Below are 14,874 nucleotides of genomic sequence, written 5' to 3'. Positions count from 1 at the left end.
CGGAAGTGCGGTCGATATACGACGTGGCGAGTGAGTACACGCAGGTTACATCAACAGCCAGGGGTTTTCCCCGCTTCCATGGGACGAGGGTAATCACATCTGGCCGTTTTTTATCTTCCACGGACAGACCTTTTGGCTCCTCTCTGGCTGGAAAACCTGCAGTCTTCAAGGCACGGGGGAATTCTGCACTGATTCCATCGTGTCGTGGCAGCCTCCCAGCTGAGCGCTTGCAACGGAGCCCGTGACGGCCCAGCTCGTCGACCAGACTGCCACAGACGCATACGTGAGGAGTGACAATAGGTGCTCCCAGACGCAACGCCACACTTATACGGAAGGCGTTGCTATCCAACAGGTTACCAAGGCAGGCTGCGGGCAACGCATGGGTCCACACACCGGATTTCGGTGCAGACACCGCCTTCAACTGAGCGACTTCCTCTTGGGTGACCCTTAACGCGGCGAGCTTTTATAAGGCGTTCAGGGTCGCAGGTGTGCCCCAGGCTTTTTGAACGTGGCGCAACGCTACGGGTGGAAGTTCATCCGTATCGGCCAATGTTTTCCAGGCGCACATGGCAGAAGTCACATCCGTAGCCGTTGGCGTCGGGCACAGTCTGGAAATCAGCGGGTGCAGCGAAGAAGCCGATGCCAGATAGGCAGAGGGAGCTAGCTTCTCCGTGCGTCTGATCCCCAAACCGCCAAAGCGAACGGGAAGCGAGGCTTGCAGCCAAGTCGGGTGGTCCATTGGTACGTTCGTAATGGTCTCCACTGCTTGGCGAAACACCTGGTCGAGTCTGTACAGCTCTTTCGGGAACATCCAAGCCAGTGACGTGCGCAAAACGTGGACGATTTTCGGCACTGCCAGGCAATTCTCCAACAGAAACACTGCTTGGTGCTTAGGAATCAGCTAAAGTCGGCTGCACATAACTTCCAGCTGACGGATCTTCTCGTCGATCATCGGAACTACTGCGGGTGGCAGCAGAGGGGATCCGAGTAGGCTCAGTTTATCCGCCGAAACAATGGCAATGCCGGGAAACAAACCGGAAAAGTGATCTCCGTTAGGTGAATGAGTGACCAAACTACCACTGCTATCCAGTGCACACTACCCGTTAGGCGAATGAGTGACTGGCCTACCACGGCTATCCAGCTGATACTTAGACAGTAACTGTTGCTTAAATTTGTGTACGTACCTTTTCGCTTCGGAAACTTAACAATTTATCAATACGCTAATCTCGACCAACTGAGGACCAAGAAAACCGGAGGCGCAGCCGACGTTGTTTCGCCGACATTATTACATGCTTAGTATTCTTGTATCTCCTGGTTATCTACCGAATGCACGGTGACTTGATGAATCTGGCACAGTTAACCGAATCAAAGTATCGAGGGGAACACGTTTTGCATAATTTCTCGTTACTTGTGTTGGGGAAAGTGATGCGAGATTGCTTACCAGATTATATCGTAAAAATCGGTGTTTAGCAAATTTCGGTAATCTAGGAAAATTAATGCAGCGAAGAACCCTTAGCTGTTGCAGATTGAAAGATGAATGCACCCGAAATGGGACTGTATCGGCCACTACGGGCGGTAGACAATTGTTTGAGCTACCAGAACACGGTGGCGGTTAAGAAGGGCGAGGATACTTGGTGGCTGGGATACATCGAGGACATGAAAGGCGAGGGCGCCCAAATTCAATACAACTCCACAACAGCCCCGCCCGAGTGGATCCACATGGGCAGGGTCTGGCCGTTTCCTTTCTACTGGGAGAGCGGTGCAGGCAGCGTCAACGGCAATCAAAAATGTTATGTGGCGCTGCGTGACATAGCTGGCGGACCGTTCTGCTTCCGACGCGCCACCTGGCGAAGCTATCTTGATGGTTGTCGCGACTCCTGTCAAATGTTCGACATCACGACGCAGCTGGATCAGACATGCGGCAAATGTCAGGCACACCTCATCTGTCCCCAACACCATACGAAAGATGTTTTTCAACTAGTGCACAAAGGTCAACATGTAGGTCTTTGGCCGCCGCCCGGTCTGTCGTTGTTGGAGCGGGAAAGCGGCCTGCTCTACACCAGGCACTTTATTCCCTTCGAAAAAGCGCAGGATGTCCTCAAGGACGCTTCCGACAAATTCCGCATCGTCAAGCATCTGCGCGACGCTTTCAAACGACAACACGGGACCAATGGGCCCCATCGCTTCGACCGCTGCCGCTTTCACCTGCGTGTTGAGAAGGACGGTTGCGCGTTCATCGTCATCAGTTTTGCAAAGGACGCGAAGACGGCCCAGAAGACGGAGAAAACGTTGGCTGAAGTACTGCAGACTCACTTAGACAGTCGGGATAATCTGCCGCCGATTAGACTGCGAGACGCGAGCCCACAGGATGCCGGTTAGTAACATTGTGGCAGTTGCCCTTGTTAGGCCTTGTATGATTAATTCTGACAGTTACCGGGTGGCCGAAAAAAATGTCGGTCTTCTATTTTGCTTTGTTTCTCGCGAACCATTTGTCCTACCGTTAAGTAGTTAGAGACGTTCGACAAAAAATTTGATTAACTACTAGAAACAGTAACATTTATTTCAGAAAATTAAAACATGCTCATCAATAACGGTGTTAATTAAAAACGTGTAAAAATTTACATTGTCGCAGCTTGCAAACTTGTGAATCTGGTGACACTTTTTTCCAGAACGGAAAATTTTAATTTTTTCGGGTGATTTACTTAGCGAAAACATTATGCTTTTTAAAGAAAAAAAGTTATTGGCATGATGCTTGCTCTGAATGAGCTATGCAGTTCCCGCATTTTGTGGCTTTTCGAAAAACTGCAAGTTTTTTATCAAATTTTTTCGCTTGTTTTAGGGAAAATTTGTTGCTGCGAAACAGGCTGCCGATTTGGATGATAAATGTAGCTAAATAATTTCTCTTATAGAAACACGTTTAGGCCTTATGAGTTTCTGAAGCGTCGGAGAGAAATCTATTTATAAAACACCGGCTAGCTGATTTCACAAGAATCATATGCGCGGGGTTTTGTGCTTACCGGCTCTAGCCGGAACGCAACTAGTAAAGGTCAAAGCCCACAGTTGTTTACGAGAAAGACAAGAAACATTTCCCCTATCCAAAATAGTAAAGTTACACTCAAGAAACTACTTCATCGAATAACGGCGATTTTGAATTCAAAATTGGCGAATTTTAATTTAAGTTTCCGGGACATCCTCCAACTCCGCCCATTTTTTCCAAAGAAATTGTAAAAAACTCAGAGCTTTGGATAATGTTGATTTTTCCTGTTTTTTAATATGAAACGAACACTCCTCTTTCAAATGAAATCAGAAAGCTGTCAATGTCAGTTAAAGGCTGGATGGACCCGCAACACGTCAAAGAAACAGACCGACATTTTGTTCGGTCGGGTTCCTTTTCTTCTCTGCAGGTCTAAACAGCGATGTTGAGCGGTCGTCTGGGGGAATTGGTCATTTGGCACCGTGCATGCAGAGGGACATCCTGGCAAATCTCGATGTGCATTCCCAAATGAGGGCCAAACGGTAAGAGAAAATGAAGCCCTTTCACAGGTGACTGATACCTGATGGTGGTGATTGATGCGACAGAGTGTGCGCGTTGTGGCAGTTGCTGCTGAGCGACGCCCGCATGGCGGAACATGTTAGCTTTTCCTTCGAAAGCTGTTATCAGCTGACATTCGATAGCGACAACTGCTTCAAAGCGATCACGCTCATGAGTCGTGCCATCACTTCCGCAACCCTCACTCTGACCTTACTGCCAATCCTTCATCCAAAACACGCATATCTGTTGTTGCCCTGGCTTGAACACAGCCGAAACCGCCTTCTGCGATTCATCGTCTTCAAAGACCACACTAGCGAGAAACCGGTCACCGTTGAGCGCCGATCCGCAAAAAGGTTCTCCCAGCACCCGGCAGCGCACCTTGCATTGCAGTATGAACACCTGGGCGACAGCATACTGCTGCTCAACTGGACCGTCGGCGAGCTTTTTGGCCGGGCCATGTTTCACGCCTTTGAATGTGATCCGCACCTTGCGAATCCAAAACCGGCCCATCTTCTGCGTGCCCGCGAGAAAGACCTGATGCAACAGCTGACGGAAGAGTCCCACGCGCTGGACATTGACAAACTGCGAATCACCATTCCGCGGTTGCTTCTGAAGTGCAGCGAAGGCCGGGAGCAGATGTCGGCGCGCTTCATGCACGCGCTGAACGCCAACTTCCCGCCGATCACGGAGGAGATGCTGCAAAAGGTCCGGGCGGTGCACGCGCGCTGGGTGCGCACTCTGAGGTATCCCGAGGAATGGGGTTCTATCCATACCTACATCGTGCTGTGAGTATCCAGCACACCGTGCACTGCAGTTACCCATTGATGGCGCCTGAAATTTTTGCGTTGCAGATTTAGCGGATTTCACGAGGCGGGAAATCTGTACGCGTGGGACGATGTGGACCTGCGCCGGCTGGATGTGTCCACACTCAGCCCCATGGCAATTTACGGCATCGATGCGCTCTTCCATGTCTAAGACGGTGCAGCCAATCTTTGACACCACGGATGTCCTTCGTGCTAATTACCCTGCCACTTAATGAGCGACGGATCGGCAAATAAATGACTACTAGCACGGTCTGCTAATTCTTTTCATTTTGATGCCCTTGTGTCACATACTGTATAGTGTATAGTCTGTAGTCTGTACTCGCTTCCGCTGCGGTTGCAGTTTATCTCGCCTCTGATACATTTTGATCCTTTTCTTGATCCTCATTTTATTTACGCAGTAGGCAACTAACTTTACAACTGCAAGCCTGCGCTGATAGACACTAATAAAAAAATTCAGTTCACACGTTTAAGAAACAACTAGAATCATTTTTGGTCATATTGGAAATTGAGGGCCTGAGTAGAGAATAAATCAACTAAAAAATTAAGTCTGCTTGTAAACTACATTCAGGCTAGGAAAATTATGAGCGAGGCAGTGGGAAATTCAGACACAGGGAGACACTTCGGACTTTAATGACAAATAAAGTGATTACAACTCACAATTACCAAGCAATCGTGGGAAGAAAAAAACAAAAGGTTTATTGGCCGGAATCATAAAATCTGGTGATGTTGCTCAGAACGAGGGCTCCGGATTTTGTGCTTTAGATTTTATGCTTAGACTTGTTCGTAAGGTACTGAAGAATGGTCTGCTGGGCAGTTTCGTGCTGGTCCATGGACGAGACGTAGCGCAGACTGAGAAAAATTCAGCCTTTATCGCGATTTCAACCGTAATTCGAATTTCAGCAGGCGTGCAAGCCTGCATCTTTACACATCCCATTCAATAAACTTATAGCTGCAAGTGGAAAGAGGTCAGTATGTATGTTACTTGTGCCAGTCAATGTACGCACATTATTACATCCTGCACATTACTACATTCGTATATTACATCCTGCACGCTCTCCTTAAGGAAAATGGCCCGCCGGTATATAGCGTCAAAAACGGGATACATATAATAAACTTTCGCTTTCGCGCACTCGGAATCACTTTTTTGTAATACTTTGTGCCATTCTAAAGGTAAATTATTTGTATACATTGTTGTGAATACCGTTTGCGCGCAACATTCGGTTGTCGAGATATGGCAAACCAAAATGTTTAAATGTACTGCTGAATACCACAAGTCTGGGTATTACCGAGCATTTGGCTGGCTTTTGGCTTTGAAATTTGACTGTAAAGTGTACATGACCATAAAGTCAAAATTAAACTATAAGCCATCCTGCCTTCTTTTGACCGCTGTAAGGGGATATCACAAAACGTTGGTTCTGTAGGAAAAGTGCAAGTGAAAGGTCATGGAGCAAGAACAAACGCTAAAGGTCACGACAAACATGTCTTGTTAAAAGGTTAGGAAACGACTTGACACAAGGTCAAAACTGGAGGAAAAGCGAACGGCACAACATCTCCGTCTATGAAAGGTCACCAGAATAGCTGATAGATAGCGAAGAAAAAGAGCTGACAGTGGCTGAGAGACTAACAAGAGAAATTATTGAGTAGTTACGCGAAAATCCGAATATTCAAAAAGAAGGGATGCTGTACCAGGCTATAATTGAAATGACTAAAGGTCACGAAGACAGCACTATCAAAAACAAACATGCGAATAATGTTAAAAAGGTCACCGGAGATACATTTGCAAAGAAACAAGGGTGTGAGGAGTCAAAAGTAACGAACAAGAATAAGACTCGAGAATTCTACGATGTCAGAACTGATGTGCCGAAAAGGATCGATAAACTGAGCTCGATACTGAAAAGCAGTAGCACTTTAGCGAAGGGGCAAGTGCTTCCCGATATGGATCCGGGACCCGTATCGTTAATACCAGTGAAATGTGCCATCCGAGTTTAAAATTCAAAATCGAAATCTGCCTAAAAGAATTGAAGCGAACGCACACGAAGTTTGAGTGGGAGGCATAAAGGTCATCGCAATGTTGGATACCGGTGCTGAGACGTCGCTGATCAGTCAACCGTTTTGCAAAAAGACTTGACTTTAAATATTTCCATTGCCACCAGAAAAGATAGCGTGAATCAATGGAATCAGCGGAACGTCAGGTTTCAACGTAACACATTATTGCGAAGCACCAGTGACCTTAAGGAAATAGACCAGCCAACATTCCTTCTATATTCGACCAAAATCCGATGATGTACAGGTGTTACTTGGATTTGACTTCTTGGAAATATCAGAGGCTGCCATAAAGACGGCTGTCCGTGGGTATCTCAGCGAAGGGAGGGCGGCCAGATGAAGTCTGAAAGAATTTCTTGTTGAGGAAATTCTGAAAAATGGCGACGGAGCGGAATCGAACCGCTCGCTACCGAGTGTGTGATCCACGTAGCACAGCCACTGTGCCATCGCCGTTGTTGGCTGAGATCAAGATTTTTGTGCTTGAGCTTGAGACAACCAGGTAGGCGGCGGATGGGGCGGCTGTCCTGAGGGCAGAGTCTTCTACTCTGACAGAAAAGAAATTCGTACTCGTTGATAATGAAGGTGTAGAGGAAGTCGAAGATGATCCGAAACCAGTTGCAAAAGTTCAAGTCGGAAAGGTCACCGAACTTGGAAAAAAGACTATAAATGCTGAAGCTGATAATAAAATATTAATCCCAGTACCAGAGGCACTGGGAATGGAAAGGGAAAGTAAAGACTGCTAAAATCTGTAAACACAAATAGAATGAAATGTCACGAGAAGCACCAGAACGAATAACTGAAGCAGAACAGATACTCGCTAGTGAAATTCTCGACAAAGCGATCGAACCTTTAAACGGTCACCAAGCGGATAAAGAAAAGGATGTCATCTGAGACGCCCGCCGGACGTCACAGACGTCCGGACGTTTTGGACGGTTACACCCGTCTACTGCTATGATTCGCGATCACCAGCTCGAAATGCTTTCCTCAGTGATCCGTCACTCCTGATAATGTGTAAACATCAGTTTCTTTTGAGTCGGTGCATATTTAGCCATCTTGACCTTTACACGTGAGCATATTGACGATTGAAGTTTGACCTGTTGGTCGCTTTAAACTTTGTTCGCCTCTTTGGGTAATCTTGCTCGCTCTCCCCGTAACCTTTAGGTCGTTTGGGGCCAACGAAGACGCAGTTCGCTATTAGTTCCTCCGCGACCCAATCGTCGCTTGGAATCGTCTCATTCATGCACCTTGTATCACCACCTCGTTCTGAATATTCTACCCCATCCGGGTCGGGTGCAAAGGTCAGTCTTTTCTTTATCATCAATCCTGGTGTCCTTGTTTTCCGGGTTACTTGCAATTCCCTTAATTCGTTTACATCGAATGTGGGGAATTCCGTTTCGAATTTCTTCCAATATTTCTCGAATAACTCGAGGTCATTCTTTTTTAGTGCGTCATAGAATTTGTTAAACAACTCGTAAACCGGTGTACTGAGTCCCGTTGGAAAGATAACCGTTCTCCCATGACCTTTGTATATGTCGTTGACACGAAAGTCAATAAACAATTCCGTTCTCGCGTCTGCCCATAATTGAATCTCTTCGTTCATTTCCTGTATCTCTCTTTCAAGTTTTTGTTGCAGTAGTATAGGTTCGCGAGGATCCCGGATTTCGTTATCCATACACCGCTGCCAATAATTTAACCATTTTCCTCTCCCGGTTATGTCAGTTATTCGTTCTGGTGCTTCTCGTGACCTTTTATTCTTTTTATGTTTTCAGATTTTAGCAGTCTTTACTTTCCTAGTGCCTCTGGTCCTGGGATAACGTTTTCAACTTTTCCGTTTTCATTTTTCGTTCTTGGTGCCTCTGGTACTGGGATTAATATTTTATTATCAGCTTCAGCATTTATAGTCTTTTTTCCGAGTTCGGTGACCTTTCCGACTTGAACTTTTGCAACTGGTTTCGGATCATCTTCGACTTCCTCTACACCTTCATTATCAACGAGTACGAATTTCTTTTCCAAGAAGTCAAATCCTAGTAACACCTGTACATCATCGGATTTTGGTCGAATATAGAAGGAATGTTGGCTGGTCTATTTCCTTAAGGTCACTGGTGCTTCGCAATAATGTGTTACGCTGAAACCTGACGTTCCGCTGATTCCATTGATTCACGCTATCTTTTCTGGTGGCAATGGAAATATTTAAAGTCAAGTCTTTTTGCAAAACGGTTGACTGATCAGCGACGTCTCAGCACCGGTATCCAACATTGCGATGACCTTTATGCCTCCCACTCAAACTTCGTGTGCGTTCGCTTCAATTCTTTTAAGCAGATTTCGATTTTGAATTTTAAAGACTCGGATGGTACATTTCACTGGTATTAACGATACGGGTCCCGGATCCATATCGGGAAGCACTTGCCCCTTCGCTAAAGTGCTACTGCTTTTCAGTATCGAGCTCAGTTTATCGATCCTTTTCGGCACATCAGTTCTGACATCGTAGAATTCTCGAGTCTTATTCTTGTTCGTTACTTTTGACTCCTCACACCCTTGTTTCTTTGCAAATGTATCTCCGGTGACCTTTTTAACATTATTCGCATGTTTGTTTTTGATAGTGCTGTCTTCGTGACCTTTAGTCATTTCAATTATAGCCTGGTACAGCATCCCTTCTTTTTGAATATTCGGATTTTCACTGTCAGAGACCGCTCACTCGAGGCGGTAGACACCTCTCGTGGCTTTCTCTGTCGCCCGCCCGCACATGGCCACGCCAGTCGTGCCGCGCTATTACGCTGCTTACTCAGCTATGCTTTGTCTACGCTGACCAATCAGCGCATTTCTCTGCACTCTTGGGGGCGTAGCCCAGCGCTTACGGGCGATTCCATGCTTTGCAGCCAGCATCAGCTGTTGCACACCAGCAGCACGCGGAATCATTATCACGATTCTTAGCTAGCGCACTGCAGGCACTTTTTCCAGCTTTTTTCCCACATCGGGTTTTCTGTTGGTTTTGTGTTGTTGATGCTTTATTGTTACCAATAAAGGCATATTTTGCCCCCGTTTTCTCCCTGCTTCTGTGTCATATCTGACATGGTAGCAGACTCGTTCGGTTATCTTTCCTGCGAGACCTCTGATTCCCAGTGAAGGCATTATTCGGTCGAACTACGCTGATCGCCTATAAGTAGGCCAGCAATCCTGCGACCATCATTTCCTGCATCATACAGACTTCATTGGAAGTCTGCAGCGCGACGGATTAAGTATCCGGGTCAGGTCTATAAGTAGACCTCCCGCAGCTTTGGCTCCCCGCTCAAAAACTGAGTTGGGTACGTCGCAGTTGACCAAATAAGCGCCCTATCGGGTCGCGTTGATACGGGTCAGGCTTATAAGTAGGCCTCCCGCAGCTTTGGCTCCCGGCGCAAAAACTGCGTTCGGTACGGTCCTGCCACACCAATACGCCCTATCGGGTGCGCTGCGGCCCTCACGGTAGAAGAGGGTGAAGGGGAACGACGGAGCAGCAGTTTGGATCGAAAATCGACCGGTAAGACCTGCTGTGGCGTCGTAGGTTTTCGTAAAACTTTCGAAAAATTGGAGGTTTCCGCGTAGAACCTGACTAAAACCCTTCATAACTTTTGAACCGCTCGTCCGATTTGCATAAAAGTTGCTTTTTCGGATTCCTCGTGAAACTCTGTGCTAAAAAAATAAAACAGAACTCTCGAGAAATTTTTTCCTATTTTTTAACGAATTATCGGCGAAAAACAACCGCCATTTTGTCCAGCCGGAATTTTCACGAAAAAGTCGCGTGACGTCAGCGTGGTTATTTTCCATAAATTTCTGACCAATCAGAACGCGTAGGAAACTTCCCCGTGTTATAACAGCCGTAGTGAATCATACTTTTTTGCATTTTTTGCTCACGGCACGCTACTCGTGACGTAGAGCTTTTTGCAAGACCATTTCGTACGTGACGTCACACTGGTCATTAACGTAAACTAGGGCCATAGGGAGCTAACGCTAATCCTGAGCTCTAGCACACCCGACCAGCATCGACCCGCGATCATCAGCCAACTCACCGTTCCGGTCCAGACCAAAGACCAAAGATTTTTCCAAGTCCCAATACCATGGGCCAGATTGAAAGCGCCTTGGCCAAGGTGATGCCATACACCAGCCATGAGCAACGCCAACGGAGATTGCTCAGTCCTATGGACGGGCGCCTACCTAACGAATACAAGAAGCAACTGGGGAAGAACTACGCCCCACGCGACCCACCGGGAACTTACGGGTTCCGCAGGGCCAAACAGAGCGGTTCTGACCCAGACGAGCCAAACTCGGCCGGCTCAACAAGTTCGGTCGAGGCCAGAGCCAGGCGGGACAAACAAATCCTGCCGGCTGACCTGGAAACCAGCGACGAAAGTCTGGACGCCACCCGGGACGATACATTCCAGGAAGAGTCCGACGGATTGTCCGAGGCCAACCAGCCTCTGGACAGCCAACCTGGCGCCGATAGGACGGCCCAGGCCAATAGTGTCCCTCGGGACTTGGCGCAACAGCCGGCCATACCTGGCTCGGGCCAAGTCCAACTTGAGGCGCCAACGGCGGCCACAAGTGAGGACAAGACACGCACTGATGGACCAGGGCCAAACAACTTGGCCCGGTCCAACCTTGACGTCCAGGATCTGAAAACAAGTCCAACCCTACCGGGTTCGGACCAGATCCAACCGGCAGCACCAACGGTGGCCAGAGGTGGACGCAAGGCAAAGGGCCAAGCCAAAAAGGCTGGTCCAGAGGCACATGACCAGGGCCAACAGCCCATGAGTCAGTCGCCCATTATGTTTGGAGACGATGGCTCAACTTATACAACGCCATCGCCGACCAATGGCGTCATTGGCGCGCCTGGCCAGTCCAAACCGGACCTAGAGCCAATTGTGGACCTGGCCCAACTTAATAGGGCTACAGCCAGGATGGACCTTAACCAGCCCTCCTGGGACACAAGCCGCGCCAACGTCAGCCCGCCAAAGCTCATCCAGGCAACCCGGCCCGAGGAAATCGACGAAGTCGACCAACTTCGGACCACAGTACGGGACCTGACCAAACAGCTGGCGGACATGGCAGAAGCAGCCCTGTTATCCGAACGTTGGATGCAGGACGAGATCTGCAGACATAAAGACCTTGCGGGCCAAACGGACGCAGAGGCCAAACGTGTCTCGGCCATACTGGCCCAGACCCAACTTGAGCTAACCCAGCTCAAGTTGTCACCATGTCCTAACGCTGAGCGAGACCAGCTCAACAGGACAATCCACAGCCTAGAAATGGCTGTGGCGGGACTCGAAGCTTTGCTCACCTCTACGAGGACTGAGCTGGCCAAAGCTAAGGACGACTTGGCTGCGGCCTGGACCACTATTGACGACACCGACTCTGAGGCGGACCGACTTCAGAGAGAAAACGAGCGTCTCACTGAAGACCTGGCCAACCTGCAGGACGAAATCAACCGCCTGCGAAACGGCTACAATCTTCTTTATGAGAGCCACCAAAATCTCATGAAGACCATCCAACAAGGATGACTGACGAGCCAAACGGTTCAGCAGAAGGAAGCACAAAACGTGCAACTCCAGCAACAGATCGTTGCCCTCCAAAGCCAGCTCAATACCGAAGCAACCATTCGGGCACAACTTGAGCAAAACAGCGACATTGGACGCCAAAACTTCGTCCAACTGGAGCAGGCCTTCAACCAAGCCAAACAGGTGACCCAGGGCCAACAAGACCGGATCATCACATTGGAGGCCAATAACGCCGGCCTAGTCAAAGACTACCAGGCGGCCACCAAACGTATAACCGAGCTGAACGAGGACTTGGAAAGGCTAAGCACGGAAAATGCCTGCTTGGACGCAGAAAAATCACATCTTGTGGACTTAAACTCTGAGTTGTCCGCAGAACCACCGTCCTATCATACCTTTCCGGACTCGGATACACAACGTCGACAAGAAAAAGTCGACGAGGCTCTGCGGCAGGGCCAACGCTTCTACCGAGAGCCAGTGTATCACCAGCAGAACTATCATGTGAACATGGCTGTGGAAGGACCACTGGTTGGACAACCCCCAACGGGGCCAACCATACCTTCACCTCCCAGCCCGGTGAACCAGGGATCATCAACGGCGACAGTAACGCTGCCGCCACCACCAGTCCCGGTCACCACAACAGCCACTATTGGTCCAACGACAATAGTGACGCCTGCAACGCAGACTCATCCGTCTACGTTAAGCGGGCTAGGCTTTGACCCGAGCCAGGCAACACCCAGCCACAGCTACTTCGGATCAAAGCCATCGTACCCGTCCTTGTATATATCCATCTTCCCGAACATGGACTTCACCTTTAGTCCACAACCGGCCACAAGCCAGGCTCACACCAGCGCCATGGATCCAAACCGGACCAACCCGCCGAGCCTAATGTTCGGGCCACCAACCACGCAAGGACAGATAGGAGGCCAAAGTGGTACACCAACGGTGCAACCACTACTGGTAGGCCAACTAAGCCTATTTGGCCCTCCTATCTCGGCGGCAGCCCCAACGGGCCAAGCTCAGCCACAGATGGGCCAAACCACGCCCACGGGCCAAAACGTGCCCCAACCACCAGGCGCGCTGCCAACAGCAGCCACGCCACTAGGACCTGCAGCCCAACCAGGCCAGGGCCATGCCCATGCTCGTCCAACTCCCGAATGGAGTATACGCATGGATGGCGTCCAATGGGGCCATCCAGAGCTTACCGGGACAGCCAATGTTGGCTCAACCCCAGCAGGTGCCGCAGATACCACTGCAAGTAACACCTGCCCCGTCACCTCCGGCCACCCCAACTCTCACAACCAGAGAGCAAATAAAGGGAATGGCCCAGGAGATGGGAAAAGCAAACGCTAAAGCTCAAGTCCGCACCGCGTTGCCAAAATTCGATGGCAACAAAACTATGGTGAAAGGATGGCTTGCTCAGGTCCGACGGATCTGTAAGCAGTCGTCTGATCTGAACCAACCAGATCCGGACTTTATGAGCCGAATCTATATGGCCGTATCAGACCCCGTGAAGGAATGGTACACCGGCCAAGCCAACCGTGAAGACGAAGACGGTTGGACAGTAGAACAGTGGCTCCAGAAATTCGCCACTCGCTACGGCGATGATAATCAGCAGGCCACTGCAATGGGGGAAATCACAAACCGGTATTACCAACACGGATCTGAAACCCCAGAGCAGTATTATGACGCCATGCTGACTCTCCAGACGCGCGCCGGCCTAGACGACACGATGACCCTTCACTTCCTGAGGGAGAATGTGAAAGAGCCAGAACTGCGCCGCGCTCTGGACATCCGGATACCAAAGTCATTGGCAGAATTCCGGGACTATGTCCGGCAATACACCATGGGAAAGCCGGAGTACGAGGGAAAAGCGGGCCGCGGATATCCAATCATCCGATCGGCCATACAAACGCCATTACCCCAGGTCGTACCACAACAGCCGGCACCCTATCCTCCGCAAGCGACACAGGCCCAAATTGAGGCAACATACGCCGCCATCGCGGCCTTAAACTTAGCCTCACCACAACGTGGGCCCATACCGCCCAACGGCGGTAGTGGCGGCTATGGCCAGGCCCAAAACCAGGGCAACTTTGGCTATGGCCAGGGCAACAGCAGCGGAGGGCCAAAAGGCAAATTCCCAAAGGGCCAAAACGCCAGCTTCAGAGGAAGCCAAGGCGGCAACAGTGGCTACGGAGGGAAGAATCGAAGCCCAGGAGGCAACGGAGGCCAGAGTGGCCAACGCCAGACTCTGAGCCCCGAGGAGGCCCGCAGACAAGAGGACATGTACATCGACCGAGTCGAGCGCATGTTCGAACGATGGGCCAAAGGTAGCAACATCACTTGCAGCCACTGCCTGTGGGGAAACCACGGAACCGACGGCTGTGGCTATGCAAACAGGCCATACGGCGAAAATACAAACCGAAAGTGGTACTTGGATTGGCGGAATCGCTATACAAAGGGCTACCCTACCGGGTCAGCAAATCCTAACCGCTTCGGTTTGGTGCCACCCAAACAACCCAGACCACAACGTGGTAATGGGGGGAATGGCAGCCGAAGACAATCCACCGGCTCAGGAAATGGGCCAGGTGGCGGCAACCGACAGAATGGTCCAAAGCAGGGATATTAGACGCCAGCCAATGAAAGGCCAGCGTTACCGCCCATACCGGACCAGCTGGTGAAAGCCAACAACAACGGCGGCGGCGGCTCTAACCGAGCCAGTCCAGCCGCGGGAAACGCTTAAGGTCGGGGAGTATCGGCAACTCACCTGACCTAAGACCGAAACCTAAACCGCCGGACATAACCCCTGTACAGTCACTAACCCCAATGGATCCCAAACTAACCCATACGGCTCAACAGCCTACTAGTGGATCCAGGCTTAGCGCCAAACCAGCGCTTAAGCCACCTGGCTCTAAAATTGATGCCAGGCCGACAGTCGCACTGCAGG

General features: G+C 49.8%; 1 protein-coding gene across 1 annotated transcript; it reads left to right on the top strand.

Annotated features, from left to right (window-relative positions):
- Window positions 1-1,533: 1,533 nt before the first annotated feature.
- On the top strand, window positions 1,534-4,507 carry LOC129587241 (uncharacterized). Its single transcript, XM_055480881.1, has 4 exons — window positions 1,534-2,374; window positions 3,405-3,516; window positions 3,580-4,317; window positions 4,384-4,507. Exons 1-4 carry the CDS (start codon window positions 1,534-1,536, stop codon window positions 4,505-4,507), a joined length of 1,815 nt encoding a protein of 604 aa, XP_055336856.1.
- The last annotated feature ends 10,367 nt before the right edge of the window (window positions 4,508-14,874 follow it).

This window comes from Paramacrobiotus metropolitanus, unplaced genomic scaffold (genome assembly GCF_019649055.1).
Source record: "Paramacrobiotus metropolitanus isolate TYO unplaced genomic scaffold, Prichtersi_v1.0 Parri_scaffold0000024, whole genome shotgun sequence".
Lineage (NCBI taxonomy): Eukaryota > Metazoa > Tardigrada > Eutardigrada > Parachela > Macrobiotidae > Paramacrobiotus > Paramacrobiotus metropolitanus.
This window is presented reverse-complemented; position numbering and strand designations above follow the sequence as displayed.